Raw genomic sequence first — 27,885 nt, 5'->3', positions numbered from 1 at the left:
TTTAGTCAGATAATTTCAGGTTTCAATTAAATATGTCAGCAATAACCTTAAAATAAATAATTCAGAAATAATGGATCAAATACCAGCGGAAATATTATAACTGTTATGGGAAAATGACTACTAGGTATTATCTAGTAATATATTATGCAATCTCGTATGGATTAATCAGACGTGACTCACGTGACCCATAGATTTGATAGTATCAAATTTCATTGCCCACAAAAAAGTATCTTCAAGGAAATTTAAAAAAATCTGATATACGTACCTATACTAACTTATACTTAAGAAACAGTTTTAAAAACCCGGCATTGATTCTTGGAGGCACTGTATGATATCCATGTCATCTAACTAAGGGTTGATTGATTTGATTGAATGAAATTAGAATAAATTAGAAAAAAAACTTCATATTATTTTCTCTTGCAATCTAGTAAATAATCATATTTCATTCCCTTTCTCGTATTAATAAATTTTAAATAGCAAAAATGTTACATGCGGTGCAATTACATTTGATTTGATTTATATAATATTACTAGCTGACCCGGCAAACGTTGTTCTGCCATATAAATTATTTCTAGTGAATATTTTGGTTGTTAAATAAAAAATAACGAATGTATCGTAAGTGTGTGAGGATGGGATCTATGACAGAAAGAGGAATGGAGCGCTGTAGACGATGATCGCCGATAAAAACAAAAAAAACACCAACTTTTCATTTTCTCAATTCAAAATGAGTAATGATGTTCATAATGAATGAATTACCTGTGACAGGATCTCGTTGTTTAATGTTTATGCAATATCCATCTTGTCCCTTACAGAAAATTAGCGGATATTGTAGAGCGTCGTATGAACGGTGTGTGTCAGCGATGAACTCCAGATTATTGTTTCTTCTTCGAATCACGATTTCTCGCGTCGATGTGCGGTTGCCAACCATGATTCCAGCAATGTCGTCAATAACAGGTGCATTGAAACGACGCACGTGCTCTCCAGCTGGTGTTTTATCAGGATTGAGGACAATAGCGTGATTGTCACTTGGCAATTCGTGCATGTGTGCTTTGAAGAATTTCAATAAATCATTGTGCTCATTCAATAGGGCGTCCAGTTTGCCGACGATGCGCCTGGCATTAGGCGAATTGAGGCTATTGTAGCCGCAACGTGCATCCACATGATTGATGTCCTCACCGCCGCCGCGCCCATGAAGTAGATTTGTAAAAATGTATGTGGTTCGTTTGGCATTGGCAGCAATGAGCCTACTTTGTGGTATACTTGGCCTTTGATTTTGAACGTAGAATGATATTGTTGACCATTTGCCGCAGTATTGTGAACTATTTCTGTTGCTCCGGACGAAGTCATTTGGAAGCATGAATTGAATGTGCGAATGGACTTCAGGAACAGGTTTGAATCTGGAACCGTGCCGATGAGCAAGCCGTTCAATGGTTCTGGTGGTATCTCAATATCTGGTAGTTGCACTTTTCCTGATGCGCAACACATCCCGGCTGACTCATGTTTGAATTTGAGCGCATGACAATGAGGACATTCTTTGTCCATAGCACCAATCAGCACTTTCGGATGAGCGGAATATTCAATATCTGGCTCGTACTCGAATGCGAGACGAAGGAACGAAGCGAATGTAAATGTTCGATGTACTTGTTGGCGTTGTCGGTCATTTGCTCTGCGTGTGTTAACTACGAACCGGCGCGCTTGGCTCCGTTCCAATTGTCGTTGTTGATTTCGTTCAGCTCATGCCTCTTGTGATTGAGATGCACGCAATTGCGACATGCTTACACGCACGTTTTTGTTATCTTGTTGGATTTGTTCGTCTGTTCTTTCTGCTCTAATATTTTGCATGTTTGTTGCTTTATTCGTTCGACGGCCCAAATGGCCCCCCTTGCGTCTTGCTGGCATTGTGCACTGTAATACACGCACATAAAAATAGATAAACTAAAATAAATCGTACAAAATTTTGCACGCACTGCGTTGTGATATGCCGAATGAAATGTCAAAATGACGCGACGCTTCTCTTGAATTCTTCTCGGACGTAGCGCCATCTGTCATTCAACAACATAAATAATTTCGTTCTGTTTGAAATACGAACGACGGTTAAATTTGTTCATACAAAAATAATAAAATCGCGATTTAAAAATGGGAGGGTGGGGGTAGGAGGGTGAAAATTTGGGGTTATAGGTATTTTTTTATGCCAAATAATAAAAAAAAATACAAAAAAAAAATTGTCAAAAAAATCAAAGAAAAATTTTCTGGATAGAGATACCCTAATCACCTAGCGGTATGAAATATACTTGTTGACCTATTCTCATACCTAACAAGTATAGATAAAAAAAATCATAAAAATCGGTCGAGCCATTTCGGAGGAGTTCAACCACAAACATCGTGACACGAGATTTTTATATATTTAGAGATATTTACAATAAAAATACTCGCGCGTCTATTCACATTTCGTTGGTCTAATGTTTCAGGAGTTTAGGGCTTGCGCAGACAGAGAGTGGTCGGAGTTCTGCGTTCAAACGACCGTTGACCGCTAACGTTCAGGGACAGCAGACAGGTGGCGGTCAACAATAAGCGTTCCATTTGTTTACAAACGTTGTACTGACACAAGCGCTGCATAATGCTTGACCGCTATATTCCGACTGCGAGTGGAAGTGAGAAAGCACCGCTGTTGCGTACTCACTCCCCCGTGTGGTTTCGCTCTATGTTGTGTGACTGCTCAGCGGAGGTACGGCGTTCTTTGTAATTCCGGGCATAGAACTCCAGAACTCCAGCGTTCCAATTGACCGGCGCGGTCTGACCACCGGCTGTGTACCCATACAGTATGAAGTCCATACAGTACAAAGAACGCCGAACTCCGAACGCGGAACGCAGACCGCCTGACCGCGCTCTGTCTGCGCAAGCCCTTAGAACTGAGCGGGCCCTACGGAAATAATCACTGTAAACCGCCCTTCTAAAAATAGTTTCACTCTTTGTTCAATGTATATGTGCCTACTCAAGGCAAAGCTGCAAATTGAAATTCAGTTTCTTGACAGCTTTTAGTTCGTCTTAAAGCTCGCGATAAAAGCTACTACCTACGTGAGTGCTACGTGATTGTGCTGTACATTAATTAGACAAAGAGTAGAACTGTTCGTAAGTAACTGCCTATTTCTAAAATTTCGAATTTAATTATGTCAACGTATCACAACAGTAGGTACCTAATTTTCTTACTTGACCATGGATATTAGGTTTTCATAGTAATTCAACTGAAACTAAGAATGTACCTATTAACATATTATTATTTTAGGCGTACTTACATACAAAAAAAAATCGGAAAATTGTGGACCAATTTTTTTGTATTTGGTCAGTTTCGTACGTATTAAAAGGAACCATCACCGAATTAATAATTAGTAATTGACCTTGTTCACGTTACTCATTGTAATACGTTTCCTTATATTAAACTGTATTTATAACCTACATGACGATTTAAATCAATTATTGTAATATTTGTAATAATATTATGTTTGTTATTTTGAATGTCAATGTAAATAACAAATCATAAATAAAATTATACCTTCAATAAACCGTTTGAATAGGTAATTAAATTACGAATACAAAGTGAAAACATTCAGTAATAAAACCTATTTTATGGTGCAGAAAATATTATAAAGTAATAATAATATTATAAATTAAGTCTGGCGGCAAAATACATGTTGTTGGCCAAGAATAAAATGCACTTTATTTTACAATGAATTTTTCGTATAACTTGAGAACGTGTCGAGTGAGAAGGATACCGACAGCGCCCGTTCATTGGCCTGATTTTGAAAATTTAGGAATTTCAGTATTTATGAATTACTTTATGGGGCAGTAATGCATGTTCTACGTTTGTGCGAAACATTTCGTGTTCATTACCATTTGCACAGTGTTCGAGTGTCAATATAATCAACCTCAATGAGGTTGATTCTTCCTTCTGCCTTCTCGAACCGAAAAAAGTATCAAAAAACGAATGAGTTCGTATTGCCTAATCCATTTTTGATTGTGTATCGATACTCGAGAACTCCATAATTCTAATAGATGAATTTAAATATACAAAAAACACTAAATCTAGGTACACATTAATTTTACCGCGTACACCATTAATTTAGAAAACGCTACTGTAGAGCGTCACACTGCCTTTACCTTTAGCGATAGGTCGGGGGTCCGTCAAAGATCCTAGCCTGGGGGCCCGCTTCAGGATGTGGGGGCCATGGACCACCCCATTGTGCAAGAGTTACGATTTGTCCAGCCATGTCAACTTCGGGAATTATTGGTTCTTATTTACATGACCTACATGCAACCACGTGTCCAAAGTCATCTCAAGCAGCCTGATCTATTAAAACATGAATTCCAAATAATATGCGTATTGTTTTTAAGAATAAAAGTAACCAATGTTTTCATTTGAATTTTTCATTATTAGAGAAAAAGAATTATTATTCTAGGCCAACATGTATATTGTACTATTATGCTTTGCGTGGTTTTCTTCCTTCTTTACCGTCCTTTCTTGATTAAAATAACGTTATCATAATATTTCTTATAAAGGAATTACTTGAACTTCATTATCGAAGAGCTGAAGGACCCTGTCAGGAACCTTCCGAAAGCGATTGGCATTTCCTGCGCCTTGGTGACAGTGGTCTACGTCCTCGCCAACGTCGCCTTCTACACCACACTGTCTCCCGATGAAGTTCTTGGATCTGAGGCAGTCGCCGTCACGTTCGCTGACCGACTCTTCGGCTACATGGCGTGGACGATCCCAGTCTTTGTCGCTATGTCTACTTTCGGAGCCGTCAATGGAATTCTACTCACGTCGTCACGGTAAAGACTTTTCCCCAGTTTTATATTTACATAGTTTTCCACGATTATTTATATTTCCTTGCTGATTGTTGACTTCTTTATCCCTACAACCCATAAATTTGGGTAAATCAGCAGGTAAATATTGTCATATTTTTTATCTGACGTGCGTTGTCACTGGTTTATTCAAAGCTGACTATATTCAGGCCGCGCCAATGAATTGCAATTTACAATGCGGCAAATGAAGGTTTTCGATTGAATATTTTGTTAAAATTATTAGCAGTGATTTCAATATGCAACGATCATCAATTTCTACATGTTGTTTACCATTTACTGCATTCAAAGTATAACTAATAACTAGCACTACCTGCCGGTTAGGGATTGGAATACTGCATGAAAACATCAATTTCGGTACGCATTTCATATTTAATAAGTACGGATAGATATAAATACCGGTATTCGTTAAAACTTCATCAGCTTTTCGCACGAAATGAAAGATTTTTTTTCCAGACACCGAAGTCGAATGAATGCATTTTGTATACGTATATTGACAAATTTCGACAAAGTCGCGAACCCATTTTTAACTATTCTAGTTCAAAAAAATATTCCATCTGAAACCTGAAAATATTTTGTAATTATTTCAGTTTTGTCGGATGATTCACCAAACGTTTTAGATAAGTACTTATAGTTTTCTTTTCAAATTTCTCTGGAATCTAAATACCGGTATTTCGATTTTTTAAAACCGATATTTTAATGTTGATGAATACCGGGACTACAGTTTTCAGATTACCGGTATTGCAATCCCTACTACCAGTTTACTACTTCGTGTCACGGTTTGACTATATAGTGGGCTTGAGTTTACCCAGCGCCATCTTTAGATTAATAAAGCCTGAGCATATATTTTTGCACAAGCAACGAGTGGTCCACTGTTCAGCTGTCAAAATCAAATCCCAGATTGCATGACATAATATGACATGACTTTCACGTTTTAAATTGGATTATGAAAAGTTCTCAAATCAAATATATTAACTATCAGTGTTATTTATAAATAATATGCATTCCTATTGTTCATCAGCTGTCAAAGTCAGACTAGTCCTTCACACAAAAACCGGTGGAAATATCGATTTCCAAAAAATATGTAGCATTGATCTATACCTACATTACATGTGTAGAAGGTGTGTTAATGCTAGTTTATTATTTATCATGTAACTCATCTATCCTAATCAAACTATTCCCTGTGTCAAAATAATCTGAAAGAAATATGAAACTAAGAATACTCTGACAAGTGAACACGACAGACGCGTCAGTATAAACACTATATAGAACAATCATAGGGAATGCCAGGTCATTCATAGACAACAACGGGAGGGGCAGAAAAGGTAGGACCAGTCGTTGTGAATTTATCGGCTTTCTAATTGAGTCGGCAATGGTTTACCAGATGCGTATATTCTAATCTAGCTAGATTAACAGTTATCACACCACCACAGTAAAGTCACTGATGTCATTCGTCAACACACAAATGTGTCGCTAGATTTCAAAATCAGCCAAGTCCATAATAGATGAATAGGAGAAAAACAGCTTTTTTCCCTCAAATACACAGTCACAAGGGTGAAAGTTTATATCAATTCGAGTATATAATATTTAAAATTAATATATTCCATATTTCGATAATGCAGAAATGTTAGAAAGCAGTAGTTCTTCAGCAATTCACAAAAAAAGTAAAAAATACCTAAAGGTGGACTTAGCTGATTTTGAAATGTAGCAACACAAATATTATAATAATTGCAATAATATCTAGCATTCAATTATTATATGTTGAGAAATAATGCATGTCACCATATTTTATCATGTACTAATGTTCTCAGTTGTATATTGTTTTTTCTTCATAGTTTTATCTTTTTTTCCGTTTCAGATTTTTTTTCTTAAATTGTAAACATTATTCAGCAAGCATTTATGTTTAAATTAAGCCCTAAAGAAGTTAACCTACTTTACTACAATATGTAGGTTTAAGATAGGTACATAAAGTATAGCTATCCTATGTTCCCTTTCAATATTGGGTTCTGGCGTAAATCCTAATGAATTTTTATTTACATTTCCGTCTCCTCACGTTCCAATAAAACCAGGATTGAGAATAAGGCAAGCTGGGAATGGCGCTTAATAACATTTTATTGATTTGCAATAAGCTGGACAGATAGCTTTACTCAATATTATTACATACTATATAAGGTATCAAAGATGGAAAAAACCTTCTGCTATAGAGATGGAGACTAAACGTATGAAAGTGATGGCAAAAATAAATAATAAAGATCACTATAATGCTACTAGTAGAACCTTGACATTGCGCAGATTTCGATTTCGTCTATTGCGCACGAATTACATAGGGTAAATTTGATTAGTGTTATTTATTATTTCCGACTGCTCGTTTTTTCTCGCTCGGCGTGGCTCTACTGCGTCATAATGTTCTGTCAAAAATATCGAACTTCACGCTTATGTGGTATGCCACCGCCATCTTTAGATTCAGTGGGAAATGGGTATGCCAATCTCACAAATTTTGTAACAGGTCCGAACTTAAAAAAACAAAACGCCCATAAAGGTTCTGCAAACCCGGAAGAAGCTTTTAAAATAATATTCGGTTGTAGGTACATTAAATTATTTTTTCTCTACCCTAACTAATTTTGGGTTTTTAAATTGAAGGGATACTAGTGTACCAATTTAGGTTAAAAAATAAAACACAACTTAACATATTTGTTTTTATTTTAATATATCGTCGCCGTAGATGTCAAGGGAGTCAAGCCACACATTTGGCGAAAATGAGTTAAGTACACAAAAGCATTTTAAAACCATCAAAGATGCCGTGGTCAATGGATTTGAGTCACAAAAAGCCCTATGTATGAGTATTTTGTAAATTGCCAATAGACCTAGCACACATACATTAAAGTAGTCAATGACGACAAGCCGCATAAGTCTTTTGACTTCCGAATAATTTCACATGATTATGTGACTTAACGCTGTTGACCACTGGGACTTCCCGCTCAATCTGTGGCCCGGTACGCACGCCTCGGCTCACATTCGACAAAGATTTATAGTGTTGTCTTGCTCTAACTCAGCATAAGAAACAGAGAAAACTGAGTTTAGCAAGTCGGGTTATTCACGCCAGCACCTGTATCGTGTCATATTATTCATACTAACATTGCGGTTGGTTTATTTGGTGATCTTTTTTCTTTGGGTTTGCGACTGTAAGCATTTTTATTCAGTGTATTTAGTGTGATTGTTGTATTCAGTTGTGATTCAGTGAGAAAAGGTGCTAAATAATGAACTATTCACGTGGGAGACTAATGGTTGCAGCCGTTTTAAATTCTACTAATCAACATACCCGTAAAGGTAAGTGTCGATGAAATATTGAGCTAAAAACACTTACTAGTTAAAAATGTTGATTCAGGCTGCTTTGACAGCAATGAGTAATGTGTGCGCAAGCTGTATTAGTTTTATTTCTTTTACAGACTCTCACGGGAATGCCGTACAAGCTGGATGTGCAGACCTCGAGCTGAATATGCAAGCTCCGGACAAGATTGCTGGTCCAGCCATATATACAGAGCTCCAAAATGTCTCTCCAAGCACACACGTGGGAGGTCAATATTTTAATTTGTTGGTTATCAATAATTGTTGGGTTTGATTAAAACCTGTGACCATCAGAGAGTCATTTGCTAATAACAAATTATTAATATTTATCTTGGTAGTTTCAAAGAAATAAACTACTTTGTTTTGTTTTACAGATTGGAACGTCAACCTGGCACCAACACTACTAGATTCAAATGAGTCATGCCAGCAGGAACCTGCATATTATCAACACAACATTAATGTTTCAGGAACTTATACTTCTGAAATAACCGAGAGCAACCATAGTAACAATCCTGTATCATCCATCCCCACTCCTACAGATCAGACTACAGATGATTTAAGTAGGAAACGCAAGCGAAACCCAAAAATGTGGAAGCGGAATTCACAAAAGATATTGAGAATGGCAGGCAGCGAATATCAAAGCAGATCCGGAAAAAAAATTCGAGCAAGGGCGATAAGAGAAATTAACTGTAAGTGCCATTATAAATGCACATCCAAAATAGGAAAACCACAGCGGGAGCAAATGTTGGCCGACTATCTGAGTCTGGATTCCGAAAGAGCAAGATGGGCCTTCATTGGTAACAGTGTAAATCGTATCCCAGTGAAACGAAGGTACCATGGAGACTGCACCAAACGAGAGTATACCTTGCAATACTCTGTGATGTGTAATGAATTGAGAGCCCAAGTGTGCAAACAGTTCTTTTTGGCGACATATGACATCTCGAGCAAAAAAGTTGAAAATGCAATGAAAAAGTTGACTCCTTCAGGTGTCACTGATATAGATCGGAGAGGTCACAAAGAACCGCCCAACAAAAAACCAGAGGAAGTGAGGAACATAATCAGGGACCACATCAAATCGTTGCCCGTAGCTGCTTCCCATTACTGCCGGAGCAGCAGTAAGAGAAAATACTTGCCTTCTGGTTTGAGCGAGACTCGTATCTACATGGACTATGTAGAGTATTGCAAGGAGCATAATGTTGAACCAGAAAAGCACGGCTTCTACAAATCGATCTTTGTCACAGAATTTAACTACGGCTTTCACACTCCTAAAAAGGATCAGTGTGACTTTTGTACTCAGTACAAGAACAAGTCAGACGAAGAGAAGGCAAAAGACGAGGAGGAATACAAACTGCACTTGACTCGAAAAGAGGAAGCGAGAGAACACAAAAAAATCGACAAGGCCCAAGCTATGTGTGATCCAACAATTAGTTGCTTTACCATGGATCTGGAAAAAATATTGTTGACTCCAAGTTTGCAAGTAGGACAGTTGTATTATACCAAAAAGCTGAAAACCTACAATTTCACAGTGTATGACCTGGCTACTAGACAAGCGACGAACTACATGTGCATGAAGGTGCAGGTACAAAGGGTGCTTCGGAGGTCGCCACGTGCCTGTGGAAGCTCTTGGTTTCAGTAGGCCCCAAAAAAGAAGTAACTCTGTATTCGGATACAGCTTCAGGTCAAAATCGCAACTCAGTTGTATCTACAATGTTATTACGTGCCGTGGAACAGCTGCCCATCAACACAATAAACCAAAAATTTATGGAATCAGGGCACTCCGAAATGGAGTGCGATTCTGTGCACTCCACAATAGAGGCCCGAGGAAGGAAAGTGGACGTATTCACACCAGAAGGATGGTATATGGTCGCCCGTACCGCGAAAACTAGTAACCCCTACCATAAGGTTGTGGAAATGGAATATTCCGACTTCTTCGATTACAAGAAATATTGCAGTCAAGTGATGACCAATAAAACTCTGTCGGAAAATGGGAGACAAAATGAAGTGGCTAAAGGTAAAGTGGTTCCAATATCGCAAAGGTGAACCCACGACTATCTTTTATAAATACCAATTGAGCCAGAATAACTTTGAGTCACTACAAATCCAGCGAAGACGGCATCGAAACGTACCTACCCTAGAAGTACCAAGGCTGTACAGTTCCAAACCTAGAATTGACCAAGGTAAACTAAAAGATCTGTCAAAACTATGCCAAAAAGGTAGCATTCCGTCAACCTATCACGACTTCTATAAAAATTTGGAGCCTGAAGATCGTCCAACTCAGAAAAACAGCAGCTCAGAGAGCGATGGAGATGATTAAAATGTGTGTCTAGTTTTATTGTAACTTAATTGTAATTATATATTTTTTTCTTTTATTTTGTTAACTGTCAATTCATGGTGTAACTGCATTGTATTGTTGTTTTAATTTAATAAAACGCAATTTTTTTGTAGTACTTATTCCACTTTTAATCAATAAATTAGGACCGGTTTCGTCCGCCTCATAGGGACATTTTCAACTGAAATGAACAAGTTGAAAATGTCCCTCTGAGGCGGATGAAACCGGTCCTAATTTATTGATTAAAAATGGAATAAGTACTACAAAAAAAGCGTTTGATTAAATTAAAACAACAATGTAATTATATTTTTGAAAAGCTAACTTTTTGTTTAGAGACGACTATGTTCACATACTGAATGAAATCAGGTAGATTCTAGGTTAAGGTGGGCACCATAAAAGGTCAATAATAGACTTTTCTTTAGAGTATATCCACAAAATGTTAGTGCTTTGTCCACAAATTCTCAGTGTTCAACAGGCATAAGAGGCCTAACTCTTTTGACTACCGCACAAGTATGCCAACTGTACATGTCAATATTCAGTGGTCAAGAGATATAACACACATAACTTTTAAAATACATTTTTTTTTAGTTATTCATTCAAAATAATAAAAAGATAATATCACAAAGTATCTACGTTCAAAGTTTCACAATTCTATCTTTAAAAATAAAAAAGTTAAAACAAAAACTGTTCCTTTTTTTGTCACACAAAATCTTTGCGCGCCGATTTCTCAGCATTATGATTTTGTGGACTGGCTCCCTTGACATCTACGGCGACGATATTAAAAAAAAACACAAATTAATTAACTCTGTGTTAACATGGTGGGCTTATGGAAACAGTTAATAAATAAAAAATATATTACATATTATTTTACATTTGTAGACTTTTTATAACCAATAAAAAATATCTCAAAAATAACGAACGATAAATGCTCTAATTTTATCTACATCCTAGGTAGTTTTATCAATGCAAACAAGTAAGGCATCTGAAATTTTTTATTTCGCATTAGTATTTTTACAACGTTTTTATTAGCTCATATTCTTGTTTGTCCGGTGGTTGTTTGTCCAGTACAAATCTTGCAATCGATTTTTAACTAACTTCCCGACTAGCTAGACATTTGAAACTTTTAGAATCTTTAAGCAGAATTGAATTCATTTTCAGTTAATTCTGTTTTGTATGGAAAGTTATTTCAGAAAAATCCGTAAAAAGTAAAAGACTATTATTGGTTGCTAAGGGGGTTGTCCTAGCAACTAAATTATTAATACATACGTGCGTTACTATGGAAATCAAAATGAAATGTCAAAATGACATTTCAGTACCTATTCTATATTTGTTTGTTTGTTTGTTTTTTATTTACTTCATATCAAGTACAAGTTTGAGCATATTGAGCATAATAATTCAACAGAATATTTAAAAACGTTGTATATAAAAAGTTCTTTTTATCTTGTAATCATTTTAAATATTGTGATATGTGATGATATGTGTGAGTGCGGCCCAGTACTCTTCATAGAAAAACTGAAACATCAGAATGAAATCTGTTGCTGATTTCCATATGCACGTTCAAATTCTCCTTCAGTGTTTTTGATAAGGACACCTCAGAATGCTCCATCTTCTATATTACATTCAACGTCTTTGTGGTCACCTATCTTTTTTTAAATCAAAAACATAATGCTTTGCAATTATATAGGTACTCAGTGGTGTAACTACATTGTTTATTGAAAAACTCTAATTTGAAAATATAGGTAGTTAATGCACTGGACTTTGCATTCCAGGATCCCGCTATATTAATTACGGAATTTATATGTAAATAATATTTTTCTAATGACCTTTACTAATATTTTCCAGATTATTCTATGCTGGAGCATGCGAGGGTCAAATGCCAGAAATTCTGACGATGATTCAAATGCAGCGACTGACTCCGACTCCCGCTGTGCTGATCATGGCGCTACTTTCCATGCTTTATCTTACTGTCTCCGATATCTTTGCTCTTATTAACTACGTTGGATTCGCCACATGGGTAAATGCAGCAACTCATTATAATTTGTTATTGCTCAATTTCATTTTTATAGTTCTAGATCAGTAACAGTCACCTGTCTACATATTAACATGAAAGATCTGAGGCTGACGTCTTTTAAATTAAAAGTATTTAGATTTTTATAAGCCGTATCAGACACGAAAATTATACAATAGTGATAAAAATAAGCTCTCCGCTTTCGTAAAACTCCTGATCAGACCATGTCCAGAGCATACCAGACACACGTTTAGGGAAAGTTTAGAAAGGAGATCAATTGAGAAACTACAGTTGCGTTGGGTACGGTGAAGAGCGATTAGAGCGGGCTCTTCTCAATGTCGAAGAAGTGCAAAGAAAAAGATGATGAAAACGAATAATTAGACAATAATTATTATTGTTGTCACTCCATTAATATTTTATCTATGCATGAGTCGTGGTCGAAGGTTGAACAAAAATGGGTTGGTATCATCGGTGAATCCAGCGTGAACTCTTAGCGGTTGGCAGATGTGGTGGATGACTTCTGCGATGCAGCTTAGTGAAGATTCTCTAGTGGATTGGGACGGTGAACTAATCAGGGACAGCAACTATTAAGATTGGAAGACTGCCCTAACTAGATCATGTACATCGTATAAAAAACAGTGAAACAACAAATAGAGTAATGTCTAGCGAGCGATATAATAGGACGCAGAAGTGGCAGGCCAAATATTTCCTGGCTGATTGATCAACTAATGACTTGTAATTATAATACATACTTGGGATATCAAACTGCAAAGTGATTACTATGGACATAGACAGATGGAGAGAGTTATTGGAGCACGCCTAATTATCCTGACAGAAATGTATAAGTTTAGTAAAAAAAAACACATCATGGCCTGAAATCCTGCATACACCAATGCATCGCAAAGTATCACTACTTTCAAGAATGGTTTTATTAAATGCATCTTTACCGTCTCTAAGCCTCACTGAGCAGATCTTGTGGTGCAAGGACCTCATAGAAAGATTTAAGGGCCTATGACCTGGCCATCCGATGGGTATATTTGACTAATTTATTATTGGTAGGTACTAATAAAGCTTTGTAATATTTTCAGCTGAGCATTGGTGTTGCCGTTGTCTGCTTGCCTTGGCTGCGTTGGACCCAACCTAACTTACCCCGGCCAATCAAAGTGAACCTCGCTTTCCCAGTTGTCTACATTCTTGCCAGCATATTCGTGACTGTCGTGCCAATGATTGCCAGTCCGGTGGAGACCGGATACGGATGCTTGATGATCCTCTCTTCTGTTCCTGTATACTTCCTCTTCATTGCTTGGAAAAGTAAACCTAAATGGTTCCAGCAATCCGTTGGTAAGAAACTATCAAGTTATTTTTGATAAAATACCTTCCTATAGGCACGATATACATACGGTAATACGATAGGTATTTTAAATATTGTAAAGTCTTATAACGACTAATGTTTATTAATGAGGTATATTTTCAGTTATAACTTGTTACCAGCTTAGTGTGTAGGCCAGTGGTTTCCAAACGTTTTGATTGTTTCCCCCTAAGGGAGAAAAATGAAATAGCACGTACCCCCAATATAATCCCAATTTTACGTTTAGGTACTAGTAATTTAAAAAAAAAATAATTTAATTTTTAATTTAAATTATACAAATTGGCAACATGTTCTATCACCTTTTTGAGAATGTTCCTTTTCTATCGATTCGACAATGTTTTTCTTCACTAAGACATTATTTGAACGGGCGTAAACAAGGAAACGCATAAAACAAAAAAATTATACCATCGCATTGTGTAATGTTGCTCTTGGGCACTGCAGATAATATGATGTCTGTAAATAGAACGGACACATGCATCTAGCGTTCATTTCAATGATGTCTGATGTTTGAATGTATTCCAAAAAATTTAATCATTAATTTTAATTGAATTTGGAATATTTACTTAAATTGCGGGAAATAAAAACATATAACCGGAAATGAAATCTACTAAAATGAAATAGGACTGCAGAAACTATACGCAAATCCAGGGAAAACGTTAAATCCGGATTCCAATGTACTTATAATAATAAATGTACAGAAGTAAATTTTTATATGAGTTATCAATTTTTCAATTTAAGTTATCAGATATCTACTGTGAATAGTATAAAGAGGAAATGGACGTTAATGTCTTTATATACTTAAGAAACAAACTATTATTACATAAGTTACTTGTGTTATAAACAGCTTACATACATATATTTTCCTCTTTACAATTATTTAATTTAGACAATGGAACTACATTATTGATGTGTACTCTGATACTGCCATACGATTGGTTTGGTTCCAAGCATAATTTTTTTCAATACATATAGTTTTAATACTCAACATCACAGAAAATGATACCTTAAACAAAAACGTAGAACGGAATGATCCGTGTGTTTCTGGTTTCAGTTTGGTTTACTTGTTATAATGAGATTTTAGTTGAAATTCGTGTCGTAATGTTGTATTGCAGGTATATGAAGTCGAAATTTTTTTTTTTTGGCATAAGCCCACAAATCAGCTTCCTTACCCCTATCAATCGACCTGCATTCCCCCTGGGGTAATCGCACCCCGTTTTGGAGACCACAGATTTAGTTTAGGCATTTTTTTTCAACTATGTAGCCTTTTTGGTGAAGTCCAGCACTGATAATATAATACCTATACCATATTAATTTATCACAATAACATGTAAATAATTTGTAAAAACTTGAGTAAACCTGTGTGTAAATATTTTCTTTTATGGATTTTACTTTATGAGCTTATTAAGTTTGTAGAATTCTGAATATTATTTTTTATTAGAATACCTTCTGACATATTTGGCCATATTACAGGTCAAACTCAATTTTATTTATTCCTGTTTTATAATTATTATGTTCTTTTATTGATGACTGACTTAATTATAATATGTTTATTCAATGCTTTTTTTCTTTTATGCGTATTTAAAATTATATTTCCTCCAATTAATGAGCAAATATTTTATAGTAAGTACAATTTGAGAGATTCAAAGAATTTAAAATTTTCCACTTTTGTAATGTTTTTTTTATTATATTTAAATAACTCATCTACTCTTCATGGTCAGTCTACTGCATTCTTATAAGTGCTAGAACACAGTGGTCGAGCGGGCGGCGGAGTGGCAGCGGCGTGCACAACTCAAACGTATAACCGTAGGTGAAATGTTCGTAGTGTCTTTATTTTGGGCATTTCGCACACGGTTATACGTTTGAGGTTCACGCGCCGCTGCCCACACGTTCACTCTGCCCAAACACTGAGGGCAGGCAAAAAATGGTGGTTATCAAAAATTTTCAGTGTCACAGAGCACTCACTACAAACTTGCGAATTTGGTAGATTTATTTTGGACTTTTTGTGCACGAAGGCAGTTAAACTACTATTATAATATAATATAATATGCATTATCACATACTACACAGATATATTAAAATATTTTGTTTTTCAATAGTTGGCATTTAAGTCTAGACCATTATTTAATAATACCAATTAAAAAGGATATGGATTTTGCTATTCATTTGTATTATAATATAAACGCAAGTTGCTAGAAGTCACTACACTAAATTTATCATATTTTAATATTGTGTTACCATTAAATATCAGCTGAAAGAGTTGATAATAGCGATTCTGCAAAAGAAAAAAAGCATCATATTTATTTTGTTTATTTAAAATTGTTTTTAAATTTGATTTCCTTCAACAGGGGGAGCCACACATGTTCTTCAAAAACTAATGATGGTTGTCCGACCAAAAACTAAGGTTTTTTTTCAAAAATTATTATTTTTACTTTCTCTTTTTACACACCCATCTCACACGCATGATATTTTAATTTAGAATTATTATTAGCACTGCATGCAACAAATTATCACATATCATTTTCATTCTGGGATATTAATTTTACAAATAGATGATCACTTAAAAGACATTAAATGTATAGGTGTTTTACAAATTATTGTTTCATTTATTTTCAATATTAATAGGTACAAAAAATGTAGGTAAGTGTACGTTTATTAAAATTATACACTATTTGGAAGATGTGTTGCGGGAGGGCTTAGAAAAAAAAATAATTAGGAGCGTCCTGAAACTTATTTGTTTAGTTCTACACCATTATGTATAATAATTATTACATTATATAAACGTCACAACCTTGTATTGTATTATAATATTAGTCGACACTTGTGCAGGCGCGTACACAGAAAAACGGTTTGGGGGGGGGTCACTTCAAAAATATATCAATAATAATTTATCAATAATAATATATTAATATATTACTACTTATTCATTTTTACAAAATGTAGCCTATGCCACTTACTTCCATATTTACACCACCTACTACATAGAGTTTCTCGTACCACAGAACCCCCCCCCCCCCCACAATTTTCCAGGTACATTCCCAATACTCAGACACTCCACACTTTGAGTAGCGATTAACACCTAGCCTCACAATCATACTTATTAGGATAAATAGTGTCCGTTTGTATTGTCCCCAGTGTTTTGTTTTTCAACATGCCGTATCAGAATATTAAAGCTCACATTTGATGCACCAGATGATAGCACCAATAATTATTCACGAGTGCCAAGAGGAGTAGGGCCAGCCCGTTGAGAAAGCTATTCGACAGACAAATATTCCTGTACACGATCCTCAGGTAGAGATCCTGGCGAAGAGGAATTTCCACTTATTAGTATTTTTCCGATCCTGGGAGGTGTTCGGACCTGAAAATCCCCCATTGTATGCGCGCCTGCATCATTGCAATAATCAAAGAAAAATTTGGTCGAGACCAAAAAGTTGTTGTCATTATTGAGAATCTTGTGGGTGAATTTTCTTTGTCCCATCATTAAATTTGATGGAAAGTTTAATATCCTAAAAATGTTGTATGTTTTTATGACCTTAAATAAATATTAAATTCAAGTAAGTGTTGTGAATCAGCTACATTGGGAAAAGCTTCATGATAAGTGTACCTTATAAGTATTGTACACGTTGTCAAAAATGTTTTAGGAAATATGTATTGAGACTGATTTAGGAGAAAAGTAGGTAGGTAAAAACATATTGATCTAATATAGAAGTAAAATTAAAGATAATACATCAGCCCGATACAAAGTATAGTATTTAATAAATGAGTTGCCAAGAGTCATAACTCACATTTTTCAATGAATAATGTGAGTTCTGTCACCGAGGCCTTTCTAACCAATCAGGGAGCTCTATTTCTCATTGTGTGCTGTGTGTCTGCAACCTTAGGAGTATTATATACAGTCGATCTTGGTTATTACGAGGAAGATGGGACCGACTGAATTTACTCGTTATAAGAGGTACTCGTTATATCAGAGAATAGGTATTTTTAAACGAGCGGTCACACAAACTACAAAAGAAGTTGTTTATTGTAATGAACACTAGTAGGTAGCTATGGACTTCACAAACCTTGGATCATTCAACCATGTGTTTATATGTGATACTTGTCTTCTTTATTATTGTCGGCGAAAACAACAATTAGACACTTAACTAGTGTCATAAACGTAATCCGTTCCCGGCGGCATCCTGTCCGATCAGATTTTATTGCTAATGGTCGGAATGTTTTTAAGCGATTGACACATTAACAGTATTTTAGCTCGGTATATCCGATAAGTTGCTTGTTATAACAGTGAATAAATGTATGGAGAAAATCATAAACCAAATGTCCACGAATGTTTCCTCATTACATCCGAGATCTCGCTATGTCCGAGATCGTAATAACCGAGTTCGACTGTATATATAAAAAATGTAAATCGACTCACTCACTCATTAATATTCAAGGGAGTTCAATACTTTTCTTCTAATTACAAAAACAGTGCTCTGGTGGTTTTTTGCGATTATCTCAAAACTCGATTTTTGGAATATGTGAGTAGTTATGACTCTAGGCGACTCAAATGACTAGTACAATATATTGGTGGTGGCTCGATACTACAGAATAACCATTAAAATAATATGTAATATTAATGGGTTATTGCACAGATATTGTTTGTTCAGTTTTAATCTACATTGAATACATGTTTAACAACAGACTATTATCACATCAAATGAACACACGTGAGTTCACTATATATTCACACCATTGGCAAAAAGTGTGCAATGTCATTTTATTTGTTTTATTATTATTGATATGTAAATGTATCATCAATACTACACTGAAGTTACCACACTCATATAACATCGCACCACTAACCTCACGCGTGATAGAACCTTTTTTTTTATTTTCTGTATATTTACACATTTTCGAATCACATGATCTCACCTATCTTTATTTTTAATATTTTGGAAAGTAACCAGAAATGTCAGGTAATTAAAAACAATGTTTTTGTTGTTTGTCAGTTTTATTATTGAATGTTCCGATGGTTCTAGCATAATATGCGTTCACGTGATGTGATAACAATCAGTTTTAGGCCTTATACATAAAACCCACCTCTGTAGTTTTACGCTTTATGCTATAAAAGTAGTGTATGCTCAAATGGCGATTTGTGAAGATATTGTATCATTCAAACACATGATACATGCCATTTTTAATCGATTTCAATCAAAACAAAATCTGACATACCTACAACATCTGTGTTTTAATCCATCTATTCACTGTCAACATAGTTATCATGTCACTATTATAAATATGTTTTTTTTTACCTGTGTAACTTTTGTACTAATTTGTATATTTTGTATTACAGTGAGCGCTACTAGAGTTCTACAAAAGCTACTCATGGTCGTGGGAAAAACTAAGGCTGCTCAAGTTTAAGATGTATACAAACATAATTTTGTAATAATTATAACATAGTAAACTGTAAGAAAGAATATTTGGGATTTTATTACATTTACATAGTAGTAATAAAATTAAGATATGATTTTGAGCATTTTTCCTATTTTATATTTATATATTTTATCTATTGGTTGTGTTATGTATTTACATAATGAAATGTAACTTAAAATTTTTCAATTATGAAAGGTAATTTTTAACACATGATTTATGTATTCAGGCTTTATAAACTGTAAAGAAATATTCATTATTACCTTTCATAATATGATAAAGTTAGTAAGTATGCATATATATATATTTTTTTAAACGTAAGTAAACGAAGGTATCTTCTTATATTTTCAACGTTATATTTTCATTTAAGTTTAAATACATAATTATTGAATATGCCCATTCAATAGTTTGTTGTAATAGATCTCAATTGAACAATTAATCGGTGTGAGTATAACGATGATAATCGTACAGGAAACTTATTAATAACTTAAAATGTTACAAATTGGGGCCATAAATTTATAAATTTATGAACCTTGCCAAAATACTGATAAATTTATTTATTATTCATAATAACACTGAATATTCTTACTTACAGTTAACACTAATTATCAAAAAAAAATACCCACCTTTTGAAATTAATCTATTCGTATCGAAAGCTAGTTCCATTGACAAAAAAAAATATCTATATACACATATGTGACGGAGCTTGGAGCTTTCTCCAAAATGTATGCATTTATTGTGAAATAAAAATATTATTACAAAATTATCAATTAGAAATTAAGGAATATTCTGGAATTCATTTTATCATTCCAGCGGTCCATTTTAGGTGGATGATATGTAATTTATCACTGTGTGTTGAATATACGTATAATATAATGTTAAGAGTGCATGTTTGTTTTTTGTTAAAGATTAATAGAAGATATTACATATCTTATTAACATTCCATAATAAAATACATGACCATAATATTAATATGATCTCCATTCGGCTAAATAATTTAATTGGCATATTAATCTGTTGAGATATTGTAAAATGATTGTCGGTCAAAGCGATACATTGATTTGTACCATAGCAAACAATATAATGTAAAGGTAAAGGGACACTCCATTTATTATATACGTACAAATCAATGTAATGTCATGCGACCATGTCGATTAGAGATCACGCAATCATAATAAAATACAAAATGCGTATTGTGAAGGTAATATGCATTTACACGCAAAACATTTTTAATCTCTATATTAAATTATGTAATAACACTTGATATTCTTGAGCACAAATTAGCTTTGGAGTTTATTTACATTTTTCACTTTTAGAAATAATGTTTTATTATTTTAATTTTATACATTATTAGAATCCAAACCTAATTACAATTAACAACTTTTCCTGCGTACAGCATATGTTTTAATTGGGCTGCACTAAAAGTGAAAATAATAATATCATGTGATAAAAAAATGTGAATAGTCTTTCATAAAGTCTGAGCATGTATGTAATCATTTTATTTTGTCATGTTATCTGATTTATATTTTCTGATTATTTAATATACACACATTTAAGTATTTAAAACTATTAAAACAAATAATTTTCCTTGTAAGTACATAAGTACCTATAATATTTGATTGTGGTAAGTACCTAAATCAAATATCATCACTGTTAATTATTACCATTAGTATGATTCAACAAAATTAGCAATGTTCACGCTAATTTTCTACAATCATACTAATTATCAAATTGATAAAATCTATGGTAATATATTAAATGGGCACTTTAAAGAAATAAATTGAATTGTTTTCATTCCTCAGTTGTGATAAAAAAAGTTTTTCTTTATGCTGTTTAGTTTAATGTTTGTAGCATATGTAAATTAAATGATGTCTGCTTACAAGTACATATTAAAAACAGTGTAAGTAAATATTTATTAGTCGAGAAAGCACTTGTTAATCAAAGGCAACAACTGTCACATTAAAGAAATGTTTTACATGAATTCAGAAATCAATTTTTTGGTGCTCTGGTATTACATTGAAAGGGATAGCTTCCACAGTCATGGATTTTCTATGATAACTAATTTAAGGATATAATAAATTATGCTTTCGAATGTTTGTAGCAGATATTTATTGTATTAATTGAGAGAACAATCTTTCTCTCTGGTCATTGTCATTTAGAAATAAGATTGTCTTGTCTCTCCCAAATAATTATAGAACCTTTTTGACTTCACGGTTACAAAATTACCAATTTTAGTAAATTTGAATTATTATCAATAAAAATGACTGATAATATTATGCTTATTTTTTTAATGACAATTTTAAATACCTTTTTATTATCTATATTGTAGTAATTCAGATAATTTAATTTAGACATGACAATAATATAACTGACGTGAATATTAAATATCTTTAAGTTTAGAAAGTAGCTTTGGTATTTATTAATCGGCTATATTGTAGAACAGCTGTCTAATTAAATTCAAATTTAAAACTTTTGTAGATATTTTATCCTACCAAAGTGCACTCACTACGTGACCTGCCAAATAGCATAGTGGCATAATTGAACCGCGTTATGCATTCATAATCGTAGTGACATTAAAAAAATCTTAATGACTAGTATCTATCGTGGAAAAATGTACCTTGAACATGCATACATTTTTGTAGAATGCTCTAATTACACAGGGATTGATGATTATTTTGGTTTATATTCCTGACTTCAATCACATCACTTTCTCTCACTCAGCGCCGCTCAGACAATGAATTATTTTCTATCAAAACTATCAATCTGTACGCTAAGGTGGAATGTTTATAGTAGAGACTGACAAGTTTATGTAAATTATGTATATTAAATAATTAGAATGTTACATTCTAAAATCTTGTGAATTATTCGTTGAATAACAAAAATAGTAAATTAAAAAATAATTATTATCTAATACATAATTAGATAAAAATTATTCTAATTAACTATTTTTTTAGATTCTAATTGTTAAAACTAAATATGATACTTTTGAGAGGTAGATATATTTTTGTGAAAAGTATCTAAATATTTTTTCGAATCTCCATTTAGTTATTAATAGAATTTTGAAAGGTATGTGTAACGAAATATTGAAAAAATGAAACTGAAATTGGGTAACCTTTTTTTTTTAAAAACTATATCGTTATGATATCGAACTATTTATGAAACTATTTAGGTTTTTAGGATATTACATCGTGTCAATTTTGTCAGATGTCTCAGTGACTTAGCGGCAGGGTGCCAATTCCATATTATTTTTTTTTCATCCACTTGATTGTAATGAAGAAATAATAATTAAATTACATAAAAATTACTAAAATCACGCTGCGGTTAGTTTGGAAGCAACAGATGAAAATTCCATACGTGGTGGATTACAGCCTTAAAAGACAATAGTACTATAAAGGAGATAAAATAGCTCAGTGTTACTTACTGCATAAATGCAGACCAATTTATAGAGAGAACTGTACAAGTACGTCCAATTCAATATCAAAGACACATGCTGCACATCTTGTGAACTGGGGGTGTGCTTTATCAGGATAAAATATCGAAAATAAAAGTTCATCTATAATGTCTAAAATCATTTAGGTTTCATTTTAGTGATCAAAATTACGACCAAAATTTCAATTAGGTTCAATCCTGGATAATCAATAAATAAACGAAAATGTTTTAATATCAATGATAAATGTGCTGATAATGTGTTCAACAATGTTGAATGAAGTTGTAAAATATATTCTCAATTTAGATTATCTATGTATAGAGCTAAGTATGTAGTACAATCTTCATGTCAAACAATAATGTAATGGCACTGTTATACAAAATAATATATGACAGTATCGATAATAAATGAAAATAATATAATACAAAATACATTCCCTAAACACATACATTTGCAATGAAAATAAGTTTTTTTAAATGGTATTAATAATATCAAAGATCTCAAACTCATTCCATATTGTGTAAATAAAAATAATATCTAATACCCAATTACTTTTGATATAATAAGAAATCATCAATTTGAGCATGCTTTAAATTTTTTTTCGTCTGCTATTAACACTTTTATCCCAAAATTACACCTAGTATGTATGCGACTTCTGTAGTGGACAACAAACACTTCAGAGCGAAGTATGTACTGTGAAAAGTGCAGGGTGGGGGATATTAAGATGTACCTGCTTTAGGGATATTATTTGGTCCCCGAGTTAGCCATGAAGATATGCTGATCATTATAAATTATGGAAGACGCACACTATTTTTCTCTAATTTTTTTTTTCTTTTAAATATTGTTAAATGAATTTGCTTTCAGCGAGTTATCTCGCGCTATAAGATCGTGATCGACAGGCTGCACATACTAAATTCGCGAATTATCTCGCCCGACTTTAAACTTCACTATCAATCAAAAATCACTAGCCACTGTCGATTGATTTGCATAATCTAAAAAATTAAATACGCAGTGACATCTGTTTGAATAATTATAAAATACTAAGCCACAAATTATCAGTATTACAGCGATTGTAGTAAGAGCTTCATTATACATTCAGCATGTGTCGTTAAAAATCTGCAGCCTGTCAGATACTGCCATAGTAATATTGTGAGGCGTAGAAAAGGTTAAAAGAACTTGAGGGAACTTAATTTCGACATGCTTATTACCTTTCAACCTTTTCAAAAGTAAAACGTTGCAGTTGTTTTAAATGTGTGTAATATATTGATGTCGAGCTATTCATAGTATTATAATATTATCACTGTTACTGATTTATCTGATAAATAAATATTATCCAAAGCAAGTTTGCCTCTGTACTTTTAATACTTAAAATATCACCTAATATGTAACGAGGATTTACATACAGGGCACAATGGGAAGTCACTTTTAAAGATACTATTCAGGCACCCAAAAGCGCTATATGCTGTAATGGTCCATATTATAGACTTGGAGGGGAAATAATGATTTACCTATCACTTTCCAGTATTTAATATTTGGATTTTTTATTTCAAATAGATATATAGTTTTATTTTAATATTTGGACAGGTAATAAAATAAAAGATTTGTCATCAAGAAGAACTGCATGCACAATAATACTGTCCATAAAAAATGATAATGATAATATAACTACAGACGTCCCTTGACTTTCGAACGTTCTACTTTCGCACAATTTGCTATTTCGTACATGTCTTATAATTTAGATTTTTGTTGATAATGCAAAAATTATGCTCTTCATGCAGTCTTTCCTTTCTCCATCGCTCCTCATCACTTTCTCAAATACGTAAAACAGTAGTATTCAACCATCTGAAAACACCTGATTGCTAATACGCCTCGTCAAGTAGGTACACTTTTTGATGTTTTTTTCACATCGTTCTACTTTCAAACATTCAAACACAATTCAGGAACCAATTACGTGTGAAAGTCGAAGGGTGTATATAGATAAATTTATTCTGTATACAGTGCCACCTGTGCAGTTTGCTAATCTTGAAACAGGCATCCCAGCAAACAATTCCAATACATCCGCAAATCACCTATGGTGCCACTGGATACTGATTGACATATACCTGCGTAACATATTTATTGAATTTTGAGAGATCATTATTAGTCTTAATTAAGAGCTGCTATACGATGTTGTATTTTTGAATTGTTTGTGATACTCAGGTACCTATTGAAATGGCAAATTCTTAACCTTTTGGCTGCCGTAAAAAAGGCCTTGGCAGTACCTAACATGCCAAATATAATTTGTGAAAAAAAAATCAAAAAAATTATTGGTTTTTTAATTAGGTACGTTAAAAAGAAGTCATAAATAAACTCACCATTTATTGAAAAAATTGATTTTAAACTTTTACTTTCGGGCCTTTTGTTTTTGTTTTGGCCGAATTATTAGTACTACCGAGATATCTCGTATCTGGCGTAGCGAACTTGGACCATTTGACGAGATATATTGTATCTGGCAGTGACCAGGACAAAAACCGGGTGAAAAAGACAAAAATAAAAGGTTTTATTGGAAATAAAATATGAATCAAAATTTAGTACCTACTTGAATATAATATAATAAAATTAGCATCTCTTTTCAATGTACGTAGGTATTCGCTATTTTATTTAATTGTATTTAAAGTGATATTTCAAACAGTCCACGTTGTATAAATTTCCATGCTTTAATAAAAACAACATTTAACAAAACCATGTGTTGACTTTCGATGAAATAGTTATAATAATCCCCCTAATATGGGCCACATTTGCCCATTTGTTAGCAAATTTGCAAATGTTTTCCATTCGCAGTGGAATCCAAAAAAAACATTGTCATAAAAACACAATACAAATGTTTAGAAAGGGTTTTTATATAATTCTCATTTGTTTACAGATAAATGTTAATAAAGTTCGATGGATGTACATGGCAGAAAAGAACTAGGGACCGAGAGGAGTGGATAGAGCTAGGGGATGCCTTCATATAGCAGTGGATCGATCCCGGCTGATGATTATGATGATAATATTGTAACTTGTCTGGAATTTTTTGGATAGAATCTAAAAAAAATTACAAAATCTGCATTATTCAACAAAGTACCAAACCTATTCTGTTGCTTGTAGCGGCATCTGTTGAGAACTCTTCTAACTATAATGTGCGGACAGCGCCGATGGGAAACACTTGAAATAATATTTACAATGTTACCAATTTTATAAAATTTCCCTTTATTGTTATAATTTTTAAGCTAACGGATTGGAATTATTTTCATTCGCATGTGGCAGCCCCGTGTCACTTACGACTTCAGTGATTCCGTAGTAAATCGGCCGATAGTAGTAAAAAATTGTTTTGTTAGAGTTAAGTAGTAATTCTTCCGTTTAAAAATACTATCACTACGGATATCTCATAACTTAAAATACCTACAAAATAAGACATCCGTCGCCGGGGATAAATAAACTTCCAATTTTGTGCTGCTTATGATACTTCAAACGGTTTGGACACTAGTCGACAGATTTCGACAGAGCGCCATTGTACTCGAGTAGAGGATTACTTTAAAATCTCGATCCAACCACACCCCTTGTTTGAAAAGCATTTCGCATTCCTCTCTTCCACATCTTTCGCCTGTACTCAGAGGTTGCTTTTAAAACACGAAGATACAGTTTATCCGTGATCGGTGTTATGCCCTTCGATTTGACAGTCAATAATATTTGATTTATGTCATCTCCCAGAAGTTCGTTTTATTCGAACTAGCAGTCATCCAGTGCTGTAATAACACTAATTCTTCAAATATTTCATTGCGCTTCGGGTGTTGAATTATTCATTGTAAATTTGCATGTTTGTTAAGCTTTTTTACACCACCTGTTATAAAGTTATTCGCGAAGGTGTAACCACTAACCTTACCATACCGGGTTCCGACCTCGTCGTGTCATACGCCGAGTCTGTTTTAGAAGTCGAATAAGTGCTTGTTGGTGCTTCTGAATAATATTATCCTTGCATGTGCGTGAATCCAGAGTTAAGTGTTGTGTCTCGCTGTTAAGTGTCATCATAATATATGGGCGAGATCTCCGCAAGGAAGGTCGAAGGTTGCAGCTGTAACCTCCGCCGGGCGCTGAAGCGAAGTCCTCCGGGATCGTCTCCGGGCAAGAAGTTCACTCCACACCGTCACACTGGAACTAATGGAATTGGAGAATATTGTAGCCAATACGGTCTATTTAAAAGCGAGAGAAGGTTTGTGCAATAATGCTTACATATTGTTTTTTTTTTCACTGACATAATAATTAATAACATTTTTTATGAACCATTATGTCAATCCCTAGTATGTACTTAATTTACCGAAGCAGCAACTAATTTGCACTCATATTACGATGATCAATATTCCCATTAATCAATTTAATGGTGTTAAGCACAGAACAGATAATTAATTTTTGTATTTTCCAGTGTCAACTGTCAATTATTTTTAGTGGATAGACAGACAATATTAGACAAAATTCAATAAAATATTAAGGATGAAGTATGTACCTACTGTATACCTGCATATTTTGTTTTGTTTAAATTAATTTCTGAATGCATGTGTTTACTATGATGCCTCCAATATCAATTTCAATTATCCACTAACTACCTACTTACACCTTACTGACATAGTTTTTAGTAGGTACGTCCTTATCGTCTCTATGTATACTTACTTGCTATATCAAATTTTAATTAAAATATGAGATTATGAGGTAATACAATTAGTACCTACTTAATTTTCTTATAAGTACCTAGTAGGTGAAGAATATGTAGCTTGGAGAATACACAAAATAATATTTTATTTCACCAGTTATATAAGTATTTGTTATAACATAACCTAAGTTTTATAATTTATAATACTATGTACTAACAACACACCCATCAACCCTACATAGCCACGTACTTCGTAAAGTGTGACAGGGTGATCTGATCGGTCGAGTTCTTAGCTCAAAATCAGTAGGTAAGATACCTATATAGGAGTACTTATGTAAAAAATACCTATAAGTATTCATCTATAAAAGGACAGATGAAAATGATTTAAAAAATATAATAATGACATCAACAAGTACCTACTTAATTACTTACTTAAGCTGGCGCCACAGTAGGTACGTGGCTGACTGCAATACCGTTCCCA

The 27,885-nt window shown here is 33.8% G+C and overlaps 2 protein-coding genes across 3 annotated transcripts in view; both read left to right on the top strand.

Annotated features, from left to right (window-relative positions):
* LOC147067269 (large neutral amino acids transporter small subunit 1) overlaps positions 1-19,984 on the top strand; it is a 100,670-nt gene extending 80,686 nt beyond the window's left edge. The window contains exons 8-12 of one of the 2 annotated variants that reach the window (XM_085954841.1): positions 4,555-4,827; positions 12,374-12,545; positions 13,628-13,880; positions 16,254-16,309; positions 19,238-19,984. In XM_085954841.1, the coding sequence (XP_085810967.1) occupies positions 4,555-4,827; positions 12,374-12,545; positions 13,628-13,880; positions 16,254-16,309; positions 19,238-19,240 (757 nt within the window). In that variant the 3' untranslated portion in view covers positions 19,241-19,984. The remainder of the gene's footprint in view (positions 1-4,554; positions 4,828-12,373; positions 12,546-13,627; positions 13,881-16,253; positions 16,310-19,237) is intronic. The other variant, XM_085954842.1, reaches the window with a different exon arrangement.
* Positions 19,985-26,030: 6,046 nt separating this feature from the next.
* The window catches only part of Gprk2 (G protein-coupled receptor kinase 2), a 115,497-nt gene continuing 113,642 nt past the window's right edge, over positions 26,031-27,885 (top strand). The window contains exon 1 of the mRNA XM_085954839.1: positions 26,031-26,969. Coding sequence (XP_085810965.1) covers positions 26,918-26,969 — 52 coding nt within the window. The 5' untranslated portion in view covers positions 26,031-26,917. The remainder of the gene's footprint in view (positions 26,970-27,885) is intronic.

Source organism: Rhyacophila brunnea, unplaced genomic scaffold (assembly GCF_057557595.1).
Source record: "Rhyacophila brunnea isolate RB1 unplaced genomic scaffold, BYU_Rbru_1.0 scaffold_4, whole genome shotgun sequence".
Lineage (NCBI taxonomy): Eukaryota > Metazoa > Arthropoda > Insecta > Trichoptera > Rhyacophilidae > Rhyacophila > Rhyacophila brunnea.
Note: the sequence above shows the minus strand (reverse complement) of the source record. Positions and strands in the feature narration are given on the sequence as shown.